At 43.2% G+C, this 23,204-nt stretch overlaps 1 protein-coding gene across 1 annotated transcript in view; it reads left to right on the top strand.

Annotated features, from left to right (window-relative positions):
* Positions 1 to 23,204, top strand: part of HSPH1 (heat shock protein family H (Hsp110) member 1) — a 702,844-nt gene that overhangs the window by 445,784 nt on the left and 233,856 nt on the right. The window contains exon 13 of the mRNA XM_085621665.1: positions 19,437 to 19,574. Within this exon, the coding sequence (XP_085477791.1) occupies positions 19,437 to 19,574 (138 nt within the window). The remainder of the gene's footprint in view (positions 1 to 19,436; positions 19,575 to 23,204) is intronic.

Here is a 23,204-nt window from a genome sequence, read left to right as displayed (position 1 = left end):
GATTTAAGACAACTGGCATCAGGAAATAATCAACATAATTTGCCACCGGTTCATATAATGAACCTTTGGCCGATATGATCGGCCGTCCTGGTGGTCTAGACGGATGCTTATGTATCTTAGGTAAAAAGTATATAGTTGCAGTGATTGGCTATTGTATTGTTAAATACTTGCATTCCTCCTCATCAATTAGGTTCATTGTTGTCCACTCTTAATTTTTTTTATCCAATTAAATTTTCATACTGGATGTTGGGTTTGTTTCGTAATCTCTCATAATAGTTAGTATTCCTTAATTGATCATGTGCCTCCTTTATATAATCTGATTCGTCCCATATGATGATGTTACCACCTTTGTCCCCAATCTTTATCTCGGTTCTTAATTTTACTTTAATTATATGCACTTATTTAGTCACTGATATTGCACTAACAATACCAAGCTTAAAATACAATGAATTATAAAGAAAAATGCTGGATGCCAATAGAAACATGTTTAAGAGACAGGGAAAAAAGTACTAGACAATATGGATTGTTTTTTTTATCTGATGTTGCCACTGGAGGACGGAATATGAGGAAGATAATGGTTTATTATGACTAAGAACCAACCCACCAAAGGGTGTAATTATGTTCCGAAAGTATTTGCTTTACTGTGGTATGATGCCTAGTGAAATGTATATACAGCTAGACACTAAGAGGAAAGATCTGAATTGTCACATGAATTACAAAATGAGTGCTTGATTTGTTTATTTATATGTTCACTTAATTGCACATTTTAGACACTTTTATTCACACTCTTGAGCTAAAGCTTTAAAATGAAAACTACATCTCCCATAATGCCCAGGTTTGCAACATAGGAAATTACGATGTTAGAGGAAATGCTTTGAAATGCAAATATTGTTTGAAATGCAAATGTGGGCGTTACCGTGAACAAGGTGTCGGGGAGACCGAAACGCGTTGGTTTGCAGTTGCTGCTCGATTAAATGAATGAATCCACTGGAAGTAAAGAAATGTAATCATCCCATGAGTGCGACCCATTTCTTTTTCTTACGGAGGAGAGTGCTGCATGTATAACGGCTAGGCGCAGCCGCGGGGTCCCGCACCATCAAAGATGTATATATATGCTTGTGTCTGTGATTATGCAGATGGTTGCAGGTGCCTAGTCGCTATACTACTGAAATATCCCAGACAAAATATCTCCCTTCAAAAATGTAAAATATTGCTAAGGTTCAGTGTATGAATGTAGTATAGGTTTACGTACTTAACTCCACAAATGTAGTATTCAAGGAGGTGGAGTTAGGAATTGTAAACATAGACTTAACCAAATAGGCTGACCTTAATGTTTTTGGGGTGTTTAGGCCACAATATGTTTGTAGGACATTACTTCTAGCCTTGACCTCTGACCTACATTCACCTGAACAGGTCTGTGGCATATCTGAATCATGTAACGCCGCTAGCTGCCACCATGGACACAAGGGCATGCACATAGACCACTTTCCTCCCTAAAACCACTTGTATCTATGTGTGTGGGGAAATAGTCAGGCCCTTTGAGGCAGTTCATTGCCAGAGTTCTTGCCACAGTCCCACTTCCTGGTAGGATCAGAATTCCTTTGTGGGTGGCTACCTTCTGGAGCCATTCCATAAAAACCTGGGGCAATCGTCTGTGATCTGAGCATGAGCTGGTAATGCTGGGGTATGGCCCTGCTAGGAATAGAGAAGCCCATGGTAAAGTGAATGTGGGTCATCATGGGATAAGTACTGCTCTCCTTGACCAGTGCATCATTCTGCTTTTTTTCGCTACATAGGAGGATTCACACACTAAAGGTGACAACAAAGGTCCAGAAAAGAGTGCTACTTCCTAATAGTCTTCCTGCACTTGTGATAGAAGGAAGGTCTGCTGGTCTGCTGAAGAGCAGGAATTACCTTTCTAGGAGTCAATCAATCAATCAATGATCTTTATTCGGGTATAAAAATATCCATAAAAGAGCATGACATAAAGAGTCAGGATTCCATGATAAATTAAACTAATATACACATAGATAAAAACATTAAAATATACCCGGTTGCTACAAAAAGTAATAAAAAATACAAAGTATTAACAGTTTAAGAACGAGACACAATGTGCTAACCCGAGCTAATCCAGCAGCATAAAGTTTCACCATTAAATAAGAGGAAAAAGCCCTTCATCATACGCATAACTCAAGAGAAACTGCGGGACTAGCCTATATAATGTCCTAATAACCTTCCATGCCTCGATAGACCCAAGAGGCTAGTCCTCTCCTCTGGTATTCCTTATTTTTACTGCCAGTCTTAAAAAATGTACAGTAAAAGGGTCGGAGGAGAGTTTTAAAAATAGGAGAGCCACATTAGCCTGCCTAATTTTGGAGCGTCTTAAAATGGTTTTTAAAAACAAAGACCTGGGACGTGCATAAAAAGGACAAATTAGAACAAAATGAAGAGTATCTTGCAGAGATCTCAGATCGCAGCCGCAACGCCCTTATATGTTTAAGTCTGTTACAAACCCAGCCGGGACCGATAAAATGGGGTGCAGAAGATTTAACCTGAATCTAGTCATTAAAAATCTATCCTGTCTGTTATATATGTTAGAGAGAGAAAATTCCATACCCGGTCGTGATTTTGTTAACAGGTAGGCTCCTACTGTGACTTTCCGCCCTTCTCTGTCCTCTCTTTCCCTGGCTATGCACCGCGAGAATTCTGCCTTTATGACACCCTTGTCTCTGGGGGATAATGTGAGTGGTTCGTCAAAAAAATTAGCATAACCCAACCGGCTCAAGGTGTCCCTTACATATTTAAGCCAGGGTATCTGGTGACCTTTGTCCCCCACCATGCAGTCCTCAAGAATATGTCTACTTAAACTTGCCTCTGGATTCGTCCAGATTTTTATCCAGCAAATGATGGGTTTGAGACTTTCCCTCTCACTAATATATGTAATACCAAGCTCCTCGTGAGCTATAAAGGAAGGCATACTTTGGGGTGCTTGCAAAAGCCTTCTTAGGAACTTGTTTTCCTCCGTTTTAATTTTTGATGTATCTGAAAAACCCCATACCTCGCTCCCATACAAGGTCTTGGCACAACATACTGAGCTATATAATTGCACTATTTCATTAGGTGACCAACGACCAAGTCTAGTGGCATAGTTCATAAGTGAGCCCACCGAACTGGTTTGTTGACTACATTTATCCATGGTTAAAAGTCAAGATACTTATCAAGTAAAATCCCCAGGTAGTTAAAAACTTAAACTTTTTCTAGTTTATGTTCCCCAATTGTAAAAATAAATTTTTTAGAAGGGGGTTTTACCTGCTTCCATAACATATGACTTGGAGAGGTTAGGAACTAAATCTAGGTCCGCCATAAAGCTGACAAATCCGTTAATAAGAGCCTGTAGACCCCTTCCCGTACGCGCCAGGAGGACCGCGTCGTCAGCATATAGGAGGAGAGGTATACTTCTCCTCCCAATGCAAGGGCAGTCTGCCCCCAAGGCTCCGAGCGCCTTATCTAAACCGTTTATATACAGCGTGAATAGAAAAGGCGCCAGGATACAACCTTGCCTCACCCCCCACCCCCCTCACGCACAGGAAATCTTCTGATAGGTCCCCCTCGTCGCTGAACCTGACCTGTGCCGTTGTGTTCTGTTGAAGCATTCGTAAAACATATATCAGCCCTGGGTCCATGCCCATGAGCCCTAAAATTTCCCACAACTTACTTCTATTTACACAGTCAAATGCTGCTGAGAGGTCCATAAAGGCCAGGTACACTGTGCTCTCCCTAGCCTGGGTATACTTAGCCACCAGATGATAAAGATTAAGGCACTGATCTGTCGTTGAACGACCATTGCGAAACCCATACTGAATGTCTGTAATAATGTTATTTTCGTCTGCCCAGACCATTAAACGATTTAGGATGACCCTACCCAAAACTTTCGCCGTGACATCAATAAGGGATATCGGGCGATAACACTGCGGGTCATTCCTATTTCCCTTTTTAAACACGGGTACGATAGCAGCCGTGGACCATGAACTGGGCATACCTACTTCTGTAACTGTATTGAATACCCTAGTAAGTATGGGAGCCCAGAGGTCTACCTGATTTTTGAATAGGTCTGGTGGAATCCCGTCCTGTCCTGGAGCCTTTCTTACTGCCAGGCCATCTACTCCTAATTTGATCTCGGCTACCGTAAAACTCATCCATGAGCACACTGGGAATCCTGTAACTGGAGTTAATTGATCCTCTGAGCCTCCATGGTTATATAAGCTAGTAAAGTGGGACACCCAAGCTTCTGGCAAGATGTGACACGCCACTTTCGGTTTGTTTGATGTCTGAAAGCAAGGATCATTAATTACCCTCCAAAAACTATTCATGTCCCTGCGCTCGGCAGCCTCTCTCAGTGACTCCCATGCCTGGATTTGTAGGGACATTTTTCGCTGTTTAATGGCCCTTTTATAACGAATCCTACAGGCAACGACCGTGCCCCTATCCTTTGGGAATGATTTAAGTGCCAACTTCAGGTCCCTATGAGCCATTGAGTAATCACGTTTAAACGATCTGGGGCCAATGTCAACCTGCATCTTCCTTTTGCCCCTCAAGAGACTGTCTATGTGCTGGGAAGTGCCCTCAAAAGCTCTGATCAGATCTCTCCCCTCCACTGTTGGATCTAGGCACCTCCATGTCTGGCTATCAGTATTGACGAGAAGCGCTCTATGGAATGCTTCCCCATCAATGTTGCTCCATCTGATTCTCCTGCCCTGATCCGTTGCTTTAAAAAGGCCCACGATGGTCCTTTTGTCCACCTTAGCAGTTAAGTTGTCATCCCTCAGAGACAATACCAAGGGGTTATGATCACTGAAGGCACTAACCATTATATTAAAATTTCTAACCCTACATTTTAGCGAATTTGTTACGAAGATGTAATCGATAATCGAGTCTCTTCCCCTACCCTTAAAGGAGGGGTTTATTGTATTAGACGACCCACTATCAATCAGATCCATCGTATGAGTTAAGTCATGCATACCCAGGATCTTACTTAATTCCATGCCCTCTCTGGAGTGCTATAAGTGCCAATCCTTGGTAGAAGGGCATGAATCCCACTTTCCTCTTCTCCATTTCAGATAAGGGCACTGATGACAATTGAAATCCCCCATTAAAACCAACTGGGTACTTGTATCCCCTATATCATGTAGTCGGGCCAGTCTCTCCTCAAGCTCGGCCAGTCTCAACATAGATTGTCCCGCGTTATAAAAATTTATAAAGATGAGTTTTGAACCCTTCTTGCGGTATCTAATACCCTGTAGACAGTCCGAGCCCCACCCCAGATCCTGCCAAGTCCCTTGAATCGTCAGGGCCACATAGATTATTAGACCTCCCTTGGCAAGGCCCATATTTGTTTTGCAGGCCGGGACAAAAAATACTTTATAGCCCTCCAAGAGTGGGGCACTACTGTTAATTTCCCAGGTTTCCTGTAGACAAATGATGTGGTATTGTCTAATGTCGTCTAACCATTCCTTGTTTTGAATTTTGGCTGCAATTCCTGCAATGTTCCAGGAGACCACCCTAAACTCCTTGGAAGTTAATACAGACCCACTTTTTCCTCCACTCATCTTCCCTCGGGGGGAACACATTTCTGGTCTACTAGCTTCTATAATCATGCCTTCCCCACCCCTCTCATACCACGCTAAAGTGCGGGATACAATTCCAAGATCGCTTTCCTCTGGCGGACTTATATCATCAGATTTAGGTTGACTCTCCTGTTCTCTCTCGGTCTCCCCACTCCCTGCCCTATCCAGTCAGTCCAATTCGTCCAGAGCGGATGTGCTGGAGAGTGGGGCAAATCTATTTGTTACAAAGCCAGGCCTGTCCTCCCCACCTTTCTCATTAGCCCGGTACCACTGAGTAACCTGACCTGACTCATTAACTTTGTCCCTATAAAAAAAGTACAGGGGCAGCATTCTTATGCAAGACCCGCTTGCCCTATTCCCATAACGGGTGTCAAGCAAGTCTCTTACCAGCTCAGGATGCCTAAAATTTATAATAACACAATCACCTGCGAACTTTCGCTTACTATCACCAATCCAAGCCACCCTCCTGGCCATGAGGATATGCCTATGCTAAAAACTCCTTACTTTTGTGTTGTTATATATCCAATGAGAGGCCTTATTTATCAGGGTTCTAGTTGATTCTTCCCTGTCATGACTAAGTCCAGGAACACCTGCTAACACTACCGTGTACGGGCAAGATGCAGGCGGTAAATCCAGTGTCTGGAGGCCCGGTGTGCTCTGAACACAATCAATGCTGTTATTATTAAAGGCCTTCTCAGACTCCTTACTTCCTACACAATGATCCGTAGGATTAGGAGGGGCCAGCGTTGAACCTTACAACACGAACTCCTATTACTACTCCTTGATACCTCCAAGGCTATTCCTCTCCGCTCCATAGGCCTAGGGTCTTTGGTAGATTCAGCCTCTAACCCCCTGTTAGCACCTACTGTCCCCCCCTCCCTCCCTTGTTGAGTATTCCCAGGTAACTGCCCCCTGTCTTGATCTAGCAGCCTACTTATTTTCCCTTCCAATCTAGTAATTTCTGCCATTACCGGCCCTAGATATTGGAGTAGGAGCTGTTCCATTTTTGTCTCTAATGATAATTCCCTGGGACCCTTCCTCCCCACTCCCTTTTTGACAGTTGTGACACACTGTACTCTCGGCTTTCTTCCTTGCTCCTTTATTAGCTTTAGCAAGCCCTCTACGGCTAGACTTAGTAGCAGGGTTTATTGTATGCAACCCGCTAGTATCTGGAAACCCCCTATCCCTGGCACAATTTATTTCAGGCGGGATGGCTAAGGGGGGAGTGACCAACGCCAATAAAGACCTTTTAGAGCGTGTAACTACTTCCCTAACTGTGCTCCGTAGGGTGTCTGATTCTGGCTCAATTGAATGAACACTAGACCCCACACCCAAGCCGTCCCGTTGCACTGTTCCATACACATTAACCTCCGGGTCGTCTTCATTACTGGAGACTGGGTCGTCTACATTCAGACTGGTGTAACCCGGCCCAATTGTGTTAGCTGTCTCAAGGTCCCCCTGAGGGATTGTATTAGCCGGTGCTAATATGTCAATGGGGCCAGGCTGAATAGTGTGTACTAGATTGACTTGGGCTGATTGAGCTGCTCCTCGAGGCGTGTGACATAACGCTATTTTACCCAAGGAAGACCGTTTTCTTGCTATGAGGGAATCTAGTGACAATCTCTCTTCAGTCAGCTGTATCTCATGCGTGAGCAGAGACTCTGCTCTTGTGATAAAAGCGTCTAAGGTGCCCTTAACCCCTCCCCCCACCCTGGCCTGGGAGTTCTTAGGTTTACCCATAGTCGGATCACAATACAGCGAGCTACACAATACTAGCTACCCCTACTATGGGCCCCACCAGCTATAGTGGCTTAGGGGCATATGCATCAACATTAGCATTTGCGATTCCTTATTAGCGAAAAATAAGGAATCGCTAATAAGGAATAGCAAAAGGCTATGCATGTAGGAATCGCTATTCAAATAGCGATTCCTTAACATTCCTTATTACCGAATCGGTAATACCGAATCGGTAATAAGGAATACCTACCCATTCATTCCTATGGGCTTGGAGGCCCATAGGAATGAATGTAAAGCCATTCTGTATTAGCGATTCGGTATTACCGAATCGCTAATAGCGGGAGCACTTTCAAGGGTGCCAGGGTGTCAAAAGGACACCCTGTTGCACCCCTGAAAATGATATGTGCACATATGTTGCACACACACATGCTCTAAGGGCATGTGTGTGCGCAACATGAAACTTTGAAAAATGCACAAAAGTGCATTTTTCAAAGTTTTTGCAAATTACCATGCAGTTCATCTTCATGGTAATTTGCTCCCCTTATTAGCGAAATCGCTAATTTTTTAACTTTGATGCATTGCATTTAAGGAATCTCACTTTGGGATTCCTTAAATGCAATCGCTATTTAAGGAATCGGTATTTAAGGAATCCCTATTTAAAGAATCGCTATTTAAGGATTCCTTAAATACCGATTTCTGCTTTTGGGTTGATGCATTGGGATTGGGTATTTTTTACTTAATACCGGGAGCTAATAAGGAATCGGTATTTTACCGACTGGATTTTGGCTTGATGCATAAGGATGTTAGTGCTTAAAGGTTATAATACCTAGCAGCGGGAACTAAATGGCGAGGAACACTCACCAATTAAATCAACAACAGAACAATATGCTTTATGTCTTAATCTTCCCCATTAGGGCAACGTTACTTTTGCAGGGGCCACAGCACAGACTATCAGTTCCCCAGTTCCCTAATGACTGGCCAATATAACTTGGAATCACCACTCGGCCCTGGGACCTAAGCACAAAATCAAGAGACGTGGCCCTGCCCGGCCTCCTTCGGCCCCCGACGGCCACAGACGGTCCCACCCTTGTCCCGGGCTTCTCCCGGCACGCCCCACGTGGGTCTTTATGCGCCTCCTGGCGCTCGTTAACAGCGTCGTCGGCGTCCTCGGTGATAGCGGGGCTGCTGGGGGATGAAGTCCTGGTCTCAGCGAGCAGCGGAGCAAAGCCCGGCCACAAGGAGGAACTCGCAGGGAGGAACAACGAAGCGTAGCCCAGCCACAAAGAAAACACACAGGGGGGGTAGCGGAGCAAAGCCCGGCCAAAGGAAATTGGTTTCAAAAAGGTTCCAGGAGTCACGATCTGCCTTTGAGTCCGCCAGACCCAGGTTTTGGACGAGCCTGTGCGGGACAGCCTTGACGAACTGAGCCTACCACAAAGAGGAAATGCCATTACAGCAAGCTGCCCAGGGGATGCAACACCTAGGATAGTGATCCTCAGCACAAATCCAGAGTTCAGATGAGGCTTTCCCACTTTACGTATTTGTGAAGACTGGACCTGCTCCTTTCCCTTGCCCCTGGGGTGTCTAGCTTGTCCTGTGGCATCTTGGGGATTCAGAATCGAGGTCCTGGAATTTTGGGGAGTCAGAATTCAGGTCCTGGTTTGTGGTCCAATTCCATCAGCTGGAAGAGGTCCTGTTTCTAGCCCTTACGGTTCAAGAGATATCAGTAAATGAAGCAATGACTGGGATTCCCAGGCACTGGTTAGCTGTACAGTGGCTGCTGGACTTCTGGTGGTGCGTCCCATTGAAACATCCCTACTGCGTCTTGTAGTGCTTAAAATAAATGGCTCCTTATTTTACAATTCATAAGAGGACGTATATCGTGACCTAGTTCCCTATCCAGCCAGTGTCCCAGCCATGTAGAACAGTGGCGACTGGACTTGGCTACCGTTACTTAGCACACCATCCCAATGCCACAGGTGGCTGAATCCTGGGTCATCCCTTGTGAACACCACTAAAACACCCCCCAAAAAGAAAATTCCACTTACTTTGAAGGGTGTATTCTTCAGGTCTTTGTATGGTGGGTACATTTTGTTTTGTAAACAAATGTTATTGGGGTTTTGCAGACCACGCATCACATTTTCAGTAGTATATTGGCACTTAAGAGACATTCTCTAATTGTTATCTTTGAGCTTTAGTTAGTTTTCATGGCAGTTGCAGATGCTCGCATTTATAATTACTTCCATCTGCGTGGAGGGGTTCCCACTCACATTTTGAAAAATTGGGAGAATCAGGCCTCCGTGGCTTCACCAAACAACAAGGTGATGGATGTAATTCTTGAATTAATCTCATCCTCTGGGATCGCTCAGGCTGCATTCCAGTCCATCGTTTTTCTCCCACCATGCCACTCGACACAGAGGTCCACCGTATGCAATTAATTATTGATCCTGACCCTTTCAAGCATTCCACCCATTATTTTTTGTATTATCTTGCGTGATGCCCTATGTATCCAGATGTGAATCCTGTGCACACTATGTCAGTGAATCCAAGAAGCACAGTACTGACAAACCCCAAATAATTTAGAACTGGTTTGAGGTGGTTTGTGCTCTATTTCAGAGGGGATCTGGTCTGGCAGTTCTGAACCTATTGGAGCTGGGCCTAGGCTAGTTTGCATATGGGTGTTTCCTGTCTAAAATGGCATAGTGGACTACAAAGCGAGGGACTGAGATGCAGCCCTAAATAATTACCAATGACAGAGATTAAATCAAACATTGCAAGCATCACTGTGTTTTTTATTCCTCAGTGCAACGTCCTAAGTGTGACAGGCATTCCGAGACCTGAGTCCTGCAGTCACTTTGCCACTGGGACCAAGCTGCACTCTACTGATGAGCCCAAATCGTCCAAAACCAGTCTAAAATTGTTTGTGTTCTGTTGTAGAGTAGTTTAAAGTGTCTGGGATTAAGTCAAGCATTTCACCCATCTTTTTTGTGTATACCATTGGCTTCATTGGCTATACACACCATTAATGTACCTCAGTACTTATATTTAGCTTATTTTAGATTTAAAAAAGTAAGATTAAAAAAATATACATTATTTAAGAAGTACGTAACGGATAAAAAAAAGTACAACAGATTACGATTTTCTGCCCGTGTTCACTGTGTGCACACGGTACATTTTAAGGAATTACAAACCAGATTTTTGAAGTAATGCAAACGCTGCAACCAAACATGACTTTTGAACTATTTACAGAAAACGGGTAGGTTAAAAATAAATCAACTCAAGAATGCGTGACTAAAAAGGACAGATTGCTTTAAAATGGATAATATTTGTGCTATCTGTCAGACGTGCCTTTACTTCTCTCTAGTGGTTTTACAAATAATTACATGATTACTAGTATTAGATACAATGAAAAATGTTTTTAGAATTAAAAAGATGGCATACTATTGGTTTAAGTATTGCCAGTAGGGGTCAATCAGAAACAAACCGAACATGAAATACCCTGTATTAAACAACGCGTTTCCTAAGTAAAAACATTTATTTACTATACATAAGGATAAGGTTTTAAAGTTTGAATGAAGAGACATTCAGAGACAGCGTCGAAGTCTCACTTCGTGTTCATTTTTTGTGTGTGCGTTTTTCAAGGAACTGTTAAGGATACCATTAGTAGTGGTGACAGAAGGTTATTATTTATGGGATATTAAAAAGACATAACAAGAGTTTATCTGATACACACTATTGTTTGAGGTATGTGATACTAAAAAAAACGAGATGCCCTCATAACGAATTTCGGCATTGGAGATCAGACTGATCTTGCTGCCAATGTAGGGCGTCCCGTCGATGATGGCTGCTACCGGGTTGGGAACACTCCCCCGGTCCAGATGGGGATGGAGAACAAGAACCTCTCACTTAGAAGAGAATATCACAGAGGAACCTCGGTTATGCCAACACTGTTGGAGCAAAGTTAGTGTCCTGCCTCAGCAGCTGCCACCGTGCGCGTCGCTGCTCGCTCACGAGGCAATACACCATGGGAGTGAACTTAAGAAAAAAGGTGGGACATACACCCACCATTTGCAGGCTCCAATTTTTACACGACACACACAAATGCCAATTCAAAAGCGTGGGAGGAGTCCCCACAAGTACATACAACAGATCACCACAGTGCAAGCGCTATAAGCTTGACCTAAAAAGGCCAGTTCTTTTTCTATGAAAGTAATTTTTTTGTTTTTAATCCTTGTGAAACCCTCCTAAAAAAACAGATGTAGTTCTGACCCAAGGAGTATCACAAGGCGCTCCTTGGGCAAGACCTGGGGCTCCCCATATGGTTGTTCTGGCCATAGGTCTCAATAGAGCCTTGTTCTTGGATTACTAGCTATTTCCCAGAAGGTGCTAGACGCTTCCATTCTTTACTAACTCCACTTATTGAGTGTAAAATATATTGAATTATATTATAACAGATTTTCTTCACCGAAGTTTCAGACTGACATGAAATAGACAACACTTGCAAAGCTCGAGTTGTCTTTCAGTCATGACCATGAGGTAAAAAAGATTCCCATTTCTCAGCTACTGATCTGCAATTTTATATTGTATATGGGTTCCAAATCTATCCAGGAATGCTAACTTATTGAGTTTAGAAATGCTTTATTGACAGAATACAAAAAGAGTAAATACAGAAGATAAAAATATACAAGCAATTCAATGAAGTAATGTAATATGAAACAGCTTTTCAGTTGTAAATAACGAAAGAAGGAAAATGTAACTATAAAAACCTAACACAAATTCATAAAGTATAATCTAGTGAATTAAGAGCCAAAAATATTGAATGGAAGTATGTAACTGTATTACTTATAAAATATATGCATTTTAACAATTGTGTGATAAGAAGAAGATAGAACAATAAAGGCAAAAAGAAGCGGAGAAAGAGGGAGAAAGGAGAAGAGAACAAGCATTACCAGCATTGTAGTAATAACAATAACAACCTAATAAATATTCCAGTATTTATGGTGGTTCAAAATTAATAATACTATATATGAATTGAACAGATTGCCTGGATAAAAATGAGGTGAGTTGTAACCATAGTAAGTCTTTTTTAATCATTAAAGGAACAGAAGTAGCATAAGCTCGATCCAACCTGTGATGATAACATAAAAGATTCCACCATCCAATAGAAATCATTTTAGAGGTATCTTTTCAATTTGTTGTAATTATTTGTAAAGTAATAGCAATGATTAAATCTACAAATTTCGCGACCATGCCCTGAGAGCGCCACAAGGAAGAGGAGCCTCCTAGTGCTTATTATACCAAATAGGAGTTTGTGAAATTATATTAAGACAGCAATTAGAGGAATTAATTAAGGGTTTAATAATAGCCATAGAGTGAGTAAGTATGGGAGAGAAAAAAAGCTTTGTGGGTTGAGAGATGTAAACCACCTCCCTGGAAGAAAATGGTGGTAAATTGAGCCTTTTCCAATTGACCCCAAATTGTTGACACTTATTGAGAATTCACCACCTCCCTGGAAGAAAATGGTGGTAAATTGAGCCTTTTCCAATTGACCCCAAATTGTTGACACTTATTGAGAATTCACCGAAAAAGAAGTCCAAATATGTTTCAGTGTAAAGTTAGAATGATTTAAACTTGGATTCAGAAAGTTAACCCCTCCAGTATCTTTGGACTGTTGAAGACGGGTTAATAAGATTCTTGGTTTATGTTTGTTCCACAGGAATTTGATCAAAGATCGATTTAATAGTTTTAAAGAATGAGAGTGGAAGAGTAATCGGTACGATCAATAAGTAGAAGCTAATTATCGGTAATACCATAATTTTAATTGTAGCTAATCTACCCCTCCAAGACAGAATTAAAGGGGATCAACTTTCCCTCAGCGACGTAATCTTTGTCTTAATTTCATTAAGGTTAATTTTAATTGTTTCTTTGATATTATTTGGATATAGGATACCTAAACATTGAACACCCTTGGAGTTCTATATAAACCCAGTATCCTTGAGTATATCTGGGAGGCAATATTTATTTGAAGGCAAGACCTCTGATTTACCTATATTAAGCTTATTCCCCGAAACTACAGAATAATCATGTAATAAAGAAAACAATTCAGGTAATGATGTGTTTGGGTTAGATATGTATAGTAAAATATCATCTGCGGATGCAGTGAATATTATGTCAATGCTCTTAATTTGGAAGGAAGAAAAATTTGTGGAACAGCAACTTTTTTCCAAGAAGGGTTCTAAAGATAAAATAAATACAAGAGAAGCTAGAGGGCAACCCTGTCGAGTCCCTCTATGAAGAGAAAAATAACTGGATTGATAACTGTTGACCCAGTTAGAGGTAGAGGGCTTCGAATATAACTGAATATATTGAAGGATATGAGGACTAAAACCATGCCATTTCAGTGCTCCAAATATGAATTCCCAGTTCACCCGATCAAAAGCCTTTACAGCATCAAGAGTTATGGCAGCTAAGGGAGAGTTCAATTTGGAGGCCAAATGAATGATATTGAGGAATGTTCTAGAGTTATCCTCAATGAAGGTCCCTTCACAACCCTGACTGATGCCGATCCACTAAATCAGGAATAACTTGATTAATACGAAGTGCCAACAATTTAGCCAAAATCTTACAATCTGTATTGATAAGCGAGATAGGTCTATAATTACTAAAATAAGAAAGGTATTTACCCTTCTTTGAGAGCAGACCGAGCATGGCCTGAGAAAATGAGCCTTGTGTACTCCCAGAGTTAAAAAAAATGTGTTATAAGAAGTAGCAACTTAGGTATTAAAAGATGCTTAAAGTGGACAAAAAACCTCACAATAAAGCCATCAGGCCAGGAGTTGTATCTTTTAGAATGGCATTTTAAATCTCCTGCTCTGAAACAGGAGAATCAAGAGAAGATAAATCTAATGGTTATCTGGAGACTAAGGAATTGATAAAAAAAAGCATCTATCAGTTTTGACGAAGGAGAAGACTCAGGGATATATAAATTAATATAGTATTCTTTAAAGCACTCTAGTATTTTGGAGTCACTTATGTGCCTGACCCTGGCTGAATCCGTTATAGCAGCTATCTTAGACTTTTGTTTTTTTTATTTTAAGATAGTTAGCTAGAGATTTGCCGGCCTTGTTCCTACCACCGTACATTTTTGCATTGCACTTAAGTAAGCTACTACAAGCATTATCCCAGGATTGTTTGTTATATTAGATTTTGGCCTCAATACGTTTAGATAAAGTATTTGTGATTTGCAGAGAAATATTCATGGTCTAAGGATTTAATTTATTTTAAAAGATGCACCGAGTCTTTAAGTGCATTCTTTTTTGTGATAAAATCTACTATGAACCCCCTAGCAGTTGTTTAAAGGCATCCCAAATAAAATTCATCTGCGTGTCTGAGGAAAGATTATTTCCCCAAAATTCATCGTTCTGTAAATTGTTCGTCAAGTAAAAGAGCAGTATTAAATCTCCACCTACGTGAAGAAGGTGTGGGGATAGGATAATGTGTTCGGAATCGAAGAAGACTATATAATCTATTATTAAGTGGAAATTGTGAAAAAGGGAGAAAAAAGTGGATTATGAGATATCAGGATAAGAAGTTCTTCAAACATCTATCAGCCGAAATGGCTCTCTGAAAGGATTTGTGCATTTTATTAGGAATAAACTTGGCCTGAGATTTCCAATCTAAAAAAGGATCTATAAATTGATTGATATCACCACCTGCTATAAGATTGTCTGATAAATGAGAAGATAATAAAGTGGAGCAATCATTCCAAAATGATGTATCTACACCATTAGGGCCATGAACATTGCATATAGAAAACTGGGCATCAGTTATCTTAATGTTTAACAAAAGCCATCTACCCACAACATCTTTAACCTCATTCAACAATTGAATGCATAAGAATTTATGGAACAAAATTATAACACCATTCTTATTTACGGCAGGGGAGCTAAAGATATTCCCAACGATTGTCTACACATGGAGGCTATATCTTGCTCTTTATGATGAGTTTCTTGTAATAAAGCTATTTGTCACTTCAATTTTGAAAAATGAGACAGCACCCTCTGCTTTTAAACTGGGTTACGAAGACCTTTGGCATTCCATGAGCCACTCATCAAGGGGACAGATAAATAACCATTTAAAAAAACAGAATAGGACACCTGTGATAAACTGCAGAAAAAAAATAGGCTGTATTGATAAGAAGTATATAGAAATGTTTTAAACAAGAAGTAGAAATGAGAGTAAAAGAAAGGGAAGATAAGGGGAGTAGAAGGACTCCCTTGATATAAATTTAGAAGAAGGATACCAGAAAGCCACAAGACTTAAGCCATAAGAGTAGAAAACAAAAGGACAATGATGCTGAAAGGAGGGAACAAGAATAAAGAGCCTACTCTCGAGGGGAGACCATGAGGGTAAGTGAATAAAGAACAATACTAAAACCATTCTGACGTGGTGCCCTAAAAAAGAAGAACACTCACCAGACACTAAAGAAGACAACGTAGATGAACGAGACGAGAACACTGTAGCAAACAGACACTAAGAAAAAATGGAACCCGCAAGGAAAAAGAGAAAAAAATAAAAAGTTCAATGTCATAAAATGACTAAAGAACAGTTAAGATTACAAAGTTCCATATCGTCTCCTTTGTTAGTGTAAATGAATTTCTTAAGTTCATCAGGATCTTCAAAAGTTGTTGATTTATCTTTATATGTGACCTTGAAGAAACAGGGATGAATAAGGCCATATCGAGCATTCATGGATCGAAGCGTTGGTCTGAGATACAGAAATTCTGTCCAACAATTAGCCGTAGCCCTGGAAACGTCTTGACTGAAGAAAATCTTCTGACCGGACCAAAGCATTTGTTTACGTTGTTTAGCAGCCATAAGAACCATCATTAGGTCAGAATATTGAAGAAATAAAGGCAACGGTCTCTCGTGGTCTGTTCGAGGCTGACGCTTGTGAAGGACCTATCCTATGTGCCCTCTGGGTATTAAGATCAACTGATTTTTGAAGGCCTACTATTTTAGGAATATGAAGCTTCAAACAATCATGTCAGGTTCTTCAAAACCTTCTGATATACCATATACACATAGGTTATTGTGCCTGTTACAATTTTCAAGATCCTCCGCTACCTTTTTCAGCTGAGTCAACTCTTTAGATAATATCTCAACCTTAACACTACATCTTGAGCATAACTAACTCTCTGCTCAACCTCTGAAGTCTGGTGTCAAGACAAGACCACTTTTCCTCAACTCTCTGAAGCGCCACACTGGTGCCTACCATAAATGTTTTCAAATTTCTCAGTTCATCCATAATATCCGCCATGTCAAAGCCAGTGGTGATTTATTCGGAGAAGAGGGATCTTTTTTCACCCTTTTATTTGCATCACCTCCAGACTCTTTGCGACCATTAGCATTGAAGGTGATAGAAGCCTGTGCCTTAGAACAATATGCAGACTCCATGTTGGACTGAGAGGAAAATTGAAGTACCTAGCTTTCCTGTGAGCACCAGTGATGACAAAGAAAGTGAAAGTCAAAGTGCGCTGTTGTAAATAAATGGCATACTGTATTGAAAAAAAACCTAAAAGATCCGTTCTAGGGTCAATCTTTAAGCATTGCCATGAACGACTAAACCATCATTTCAAATGCTCAAAAAGCTGCCCATCAGATATTGAGCAAGATAATTAAGAGGAGAAATGCAACCCAATAAAAGTTCAGGAACCAAAGGTGCATTGTCTCCTATGAAGAAAAATGAACAAAATGAGCCGAAGTCTCGCAAAATGGTGGCTGTGCTCCAGAGCATGATGGGAGCAACGGGGAAACTAACTTCAAAATTGCTAAAGGACCAATAAATGATCTATAAATTTAACCCGCTGCTCCAGGGAACATCAGATGCATTTCAGCATGTCCATGAGGGCCGCACGCTCGATGAAGGCATTCCTCCAGGCAAAAGGATCCCAGGTGCCTCGGAAAGAACGCTAAAGAGCGGCCATCTTGTCTCACCGCTACTCGCGATCTCTGCTAACTGGCTTTTTGAAAAATCGTATTGTAATCAAAGAACTAAGCATGGACTGAAGGAGATAGGCTACTAGATTGAGCATTCATACATCACAGCAGTGGAAAACATGCTTGCTTTTCAGGTCGAGTATTCAAGACCTCTTGTATATACTTTAGTATAAACTTATATGTGTATGTACTTTGTGGGCTATGGAGATCAGCCGTAGGACTTGTCTACTTCCGCTTAGGGACTTTTTTTCTGTTCAGCTGCCTCTTTTTAACTAATGACCAGTAGAGGTCAGTAAAATACCAGAATTGCTTTCTTCTGAGGGACTTTCTTTTTTTTTTCTGGCAACTGCCTCAATTTAACTTTATTGATAGAAAACGACCAGCAGAGGTCAGTAAAATACCAGAATAACTTTCGCATTCTCTAGATTCCAGTTCATCGAAATTGTCTTCCACGAGCACCCGTAGACAATAATATTTTTTTCAAATCTTGCATTTTCAGTGATATGACCACTGAAGGCCCTGTTTTTATATTAAAAACAGAGCTTTGGACTATACCATTTCAGTTGAAAGGCAATATTTCTCTCCATGTGTTCCCATACCTGGCGTGTCACGCAGTTTGGTGCTTACTTTCCCTCCATGTTAAAGAACAGTAGATGTTTCAGCACCCAGGCTAATGTGCTTCATAGCGAAATACATATAGGGTCCCAAAGGCGAGACCGATTGCATTGCAAATGCTTGTTTCTCATTGCTGTGATGTTATTGCAGTGAAAAACATCATTTTTAAAGGCCTTTTACCAACACTGCCTGGTTATGTAACGCTAGACGGCTCTGGGACTTTAGTGGTAAATTATATCACTTTTAACATTAAACTCGGACTGCCCTGAGACCTCAAGATCAGTCTTCAAGTTCCACTCTGTAATCTGTGCTCTCTTGATAAAAAGTTCAAATCACACAGTGCCACTACATTTATGATTTCATTAAACAAGATATTTAAAAAGTGATGTTTTGTGTCTTTTAAGAACAGGGCAAAGTTAAGGCTTTGAAAATGTATGATCCCCCAAAGTGGTGCACCCACCGCAAAATTAAGGGAGCTCTGCACCCAAAATCCTTTGTGTGGTTATGATATGAGGCACATGTATGATGTTGGAAATCAACTGAAACACACAAGATAGAAAAAGGAATTACCTTTTTAGGGCCACTGAAATTATGTGGCAGTCGAAGACCAAAGTATGCATCAGAGTTGATTAAAATATGCCTAGAAATATGCGTTACGATGCGTAATTTGCACCATTTCTGGTAGAATTATATATCTGTTTTGTCATTCTAGCACGCATTATTCTTGTCTGTGGAAAGGTTTCAACTTGTCTGTACCAGTTTAGCAACTGAATGGGGGGCAGGTGACCTTTGCAAAAGAGTCAGCCACTGCACAGTACCACATGTGACTCTTTTCTTTTAGCAGCTTTTGATCCGTTTACAATAGAAACAATGTTTTTGTTGTTGAAATTAGCAAATTATGCAACATGCCAGATTATTTGACAAAAGTGATAGCTTCACAAGAATGTGGAAAACACTACAGACATATATAGTTGCAGTGGTACTTCCTATAATTCAGGTTATTTGCAGAATGTACAGTGCTCTTACACCAGTCAATTCAGATTCACTGAATGATCTGAGCCCCGTTCGATTTGATTTCACAGATATATTTATCACTTTTATTATTAGTGTGATGTCTCCATTTTTCAATGTATTGCATGAAAGTGTTACATTCTGCAAGAAGTGTAACTTTAGTTTTGGAAAGCCAGCTGAAACACTAGTTTCAGTAGTTCAGGTTACTCAGAATCATCAGCGTAGAATCAAGCTAGACAGACGATTTGACAATCCTAATATTGATGACTATTAAACAGTAATGAAATATTGTGAATTAATGTACTTATAGTTTAACAGAAGAGAACAAAATGACACGTGGGTAAGACTTAACACTGAAAATTGATTCACCCTAAATGGAACACACTTAGCGACAAGAACTAGAATCCACGTTTTACACGATTAAAATGTTTTGTTTTCCTCTTGTTTTAGGGAAATGATAAAAAAAGTGATCAACCACCAGAGGCTAAGAAAGCCAAAATCAAAGTTAAGAACATTGAATTGCCTGTTGAAGCAAGCCTAGTCTGGCAATTAGAGAAAGATCTTCTGAACATGTACATTGAAAATGAGGTAATTTAATTTGATGGAAATGTATTTATGCATGCTTTACAAATCATATCAAGTGACACGTCCATATGAAACAACTCTTCTTGGGTGTCCTTTTTTTTTTACCCACTGAGTTCTAAAAATTAAAAAAAAAAATATCGAGATCCTCAAAGACACAGTATCGCTTCTGTGCAGAATGCTAGCACCAGAATGGTTCCTGCTGCTCCCTTCTCTACTCCTTGTAAATATTCACTTCAGTGTGAATTGCGCATCTCAACTGTCTTTTTTTCTGCTTTAAATCTTCATATCTGATGATATTTTCCAGCATGTCGTCGGCTGGGAAAGCATGGTACAAAATCAACTAGTCGTCTGCATCCGAAAATCATTTGTCTTACTTTAATTTCAACCAAGGAGTTGATGGGCTCACACTCAGGACAAAACAGCTATCTTCATATACTTTAACCCTCCTCAAGTGAGTGGTCCCTTGGGAAAACATAACCAAAAGAGTTAAGAAAAATGGGGGGGGAGAGGGGGGGGGAGTCTGGGGTACAAGTTAGCTGAAACAAAGCGAAATTCATTCTCCGAAGGGAGATTAAATTGATAGGTCTACCCTTACCTTAGAATTACCCCTAGGCATCAGACTGGATCCAGAAAGTTTTCGTCAGCAGTACCCCTGGGCGTCGGAAGGTGGCGTCCGCGCCGCTCAAGGTCCCGGTCCCGTGGGAGGTTGAGCGACCGGTTGCGAAGCCACCACCATCGTTCGTCGGGATTGAAGTCTTCGCACTCGGGGTCAGGTAAGGCAAAGCATCACAAGAAGTCGAAGAAGCTCCATCGCTCTCCGACTTCCCCTCGCCTGTTGCGCGAGGTGGCTGAGGGTGCGGGTGGTACCTCCCCCGCGGCACCAGCGGAGCCTACGCAGTCGCCGTCGGCCTACCCGCCCTTCCCGGGTCCGTCGGCGACTCCGGCCCAGCTGCAGGAATTTCTGTCAGCCATGGCTCACCCCTTTGGGCCGTCGGGCCCCACCGGTGCGCCTGCGGGCCCTGCGGGCCCGACTGTGGGTCCTCGCCCTTTACTGTCGGCGGCTCTGGCTCCAACATCGCTGTCGGCTCCGGCGCTGCAGGGCCCCCTTGGATCCCAGAGTGGATCCCGGTCGACGCCGGTTGACCTCGTGACACCTCCACCAACGTCTACCCCACCGGCCCCACCTCTGACGTCGCCCGTGCTACCGGACAACGTCCTCCCCGGTTTCAGCCCCGATGTGGACACGGCACTGGAACTGAGTCGCTCGACGCCAATTCCAACACTGAAGGAACCTTTCTATCCCTATGTCCAGCCTCCTTATTTTCAGCCTGTTCATTAGCCTTCGGAGGAAGGGGAGGACTGGGAGGGGTCTGAGGAGCCTCTCACAGCACAATGTGAGTTTGACCCGGACTGGGCAGTGGAGCTGGGGCATGCCAGTGGTCTTGATATCTCTCCTGACCTTGGCATGCTAACTCCTCCTACCGGGGCTACGGAGGAGGGTGCAAGTTATGCAGTGGTGTTGCGTAGGGCGGCCGAGGCCCTCCACCTCGAGCTCCCTACAGCTGCCGTCAGGACTAACCTCCTGACAGAAGTGCTTCAGCCGGCTGCTACCTCTGCGGAGCCACTGCTGCCCTTTAACAATGCACTTTCAGACATTCTTTTGGGCACCTGGTCCAGGCCCAACACAGGGGCTCCTCTGGATAGGAACGTGGCCCGACGCCATCGCCCGGCCCCGGGCGAACCCCTTTTTCTTTCCCAACACAGAGAGCTTGGTTGTCCAAGCCTCTGCGTCCCAGAGCGCATTCCCTACCGCACCACTGGACAGGGAATCCAAGAAACTGGAACAGTTCGGTAAGAAGATTTTTTTTTTCAGCCAGTTCAGTGCTGCGGGCTGTGAACACCGCATGCCTTTTGGGTCGTTATTCCCACTCTGTGTGGTACACGGTGGTGCAAGTGCTGCTTCAGTGTCTGGAGGCGGCCCGGACAGTGCTCTCTCAAGCTATTGCTGAAGGGAGAGATGCTTCAAAGTTCACGATTCGATGTGGCCTTGACACCGCCGATTTGCTGGGCAGGGCGGTTTCGACGACAGTGGCGCCACGCCTGGCTGAGGACTACTGGTTTATCTGGGGATGTCTAGAACACTCTGATGGACATGCCCTTTGCCTTTTTGGCAATAAAGCAGATAGTGCGTTGGAGCGCTTTAAGGACTCGCGGGCTACAGGCACTCCCTGGGCCTTTCAGCCACGCGCCCTCCTCCGCCTTCTGCTTTTCGCTCTTTTCGTGGCCATGGAAGAGGTACCCCGACACATTCACATCAGAGCCACAGGCCTGCGCAGCAACAGTCTCACCGCGGACGTGGGACCTGCCGAGGTGGGTCAGGGGGCCAGCGGGCGGGTCAGTCCACCTCCACCCCGGCCACCACTGCCTCTAAACCTTCCTAGTCCGGTTATTCAGGCCCATCAAATGGCAGTGGGCGGTAGGATTCGTCATCACCTCCCCCACTGGCGCACCATCACTTCGGACAGGTGGGTTTTACAAATAGTCCGAAGGGGCGACTCCCTCCCCTTCGAGACTACCCCTCCAGCCATACCACCTCAGTAACACCGCATGTCGGGGGATCACTTTGCACTTCTTCAACAGGAAGTTGCGGCCCTCTTGGCCAAGGGGGTCATCGAGCACGTTCCTGCGCCAGAAGTAGTACGTGGTTGTTACTCCCACTACTTTCTGGTGCCCAAGAAGGACAAGGGCCTGCGTCCTATCTTGGACCTCAGGGACGTCAATCGCCTCCTCCGGAAGGAGAAGTTCAAGATGTTAACTCTGGCTCAGGTCTTGTCTGCCCTCGACCCTGGAGACTGGATAGTAGCGTTGGACCTGCAGGAGGCATATTTCCATATTCCCGTCCTGCCGGCCCACCTGCGTTACCTGCGGTTTACAGTAGGCCACAAGCACTTTCAGTTTACTGTGCTCCCTTTTGGCCTTTCCAGCGCCCCTCGGGTGTTCACGAAAGTGATGGCGGTGGTCGCTGCTCATCTTTGCAGATCAGGGGTTCCAGTCTTCCCCCTATCTCGACGACGGGTTGTTGAAGGCGGGTTCGCCCTAGACAGTCGTCTCCCACCTTCAGACTATGGCCGACCTCCTGCATTTGCTGGGGTTCTCCAGCAATGTGCCGAAGTCGCACCTGATTCCCTCTCAAAAGCTCCTCTTCATCGGAGCGGTTCTGGATACGACGCACTTTCGGGTCTATCCTCAAGAACGGCGAGTCCAGGATATTCAGGCTCTGATTCAGATCTTTCGGCCTCTATCCTGGCTTTCGGTCAGGATGACCCTCAGGCTGCTGGGCCTCCTGCATCCTGCTGGTCAATCATGCCAGATGGCATATGCGGGCTCTGCAGCAGGACCTGAAGTTCCAATGGGCGCAGCATCAGGGGAACCTGTTAGTTTTACATCCAGATCTCGGAGGGCACTGCACAACAATTGCAGTGGTGGCTCACAAACCGGCATTGGGTTGATGGCAGATCCCTCTCCCTTTCCCAACCGGAGCTCACAGTGGTGACGGATGTGTCCCTCCTGGGATGGGGCGGCCACATGGGAGAGGCGGATATCAGAGGCCTCTGGTCTCTGGCGGAGTCCAGG

Source organism: Triturus cristatus, chromosome 8 (assembly GCF_964204655.1).
Source record: "Triturus cristatus chromosome 8, aTriCri1.1, whole genome shotgun sequence".
NCBI classification, from domain to species: domain Eukaryota; kingdom Metazoa; phylum Chordata; class Amphibia; order Caudata; family Salamandridae; genus Triturus; species Triturus cristatus.
This window is presented reverse-complemented; position numbering and strand designations above follow the sequence as displayed.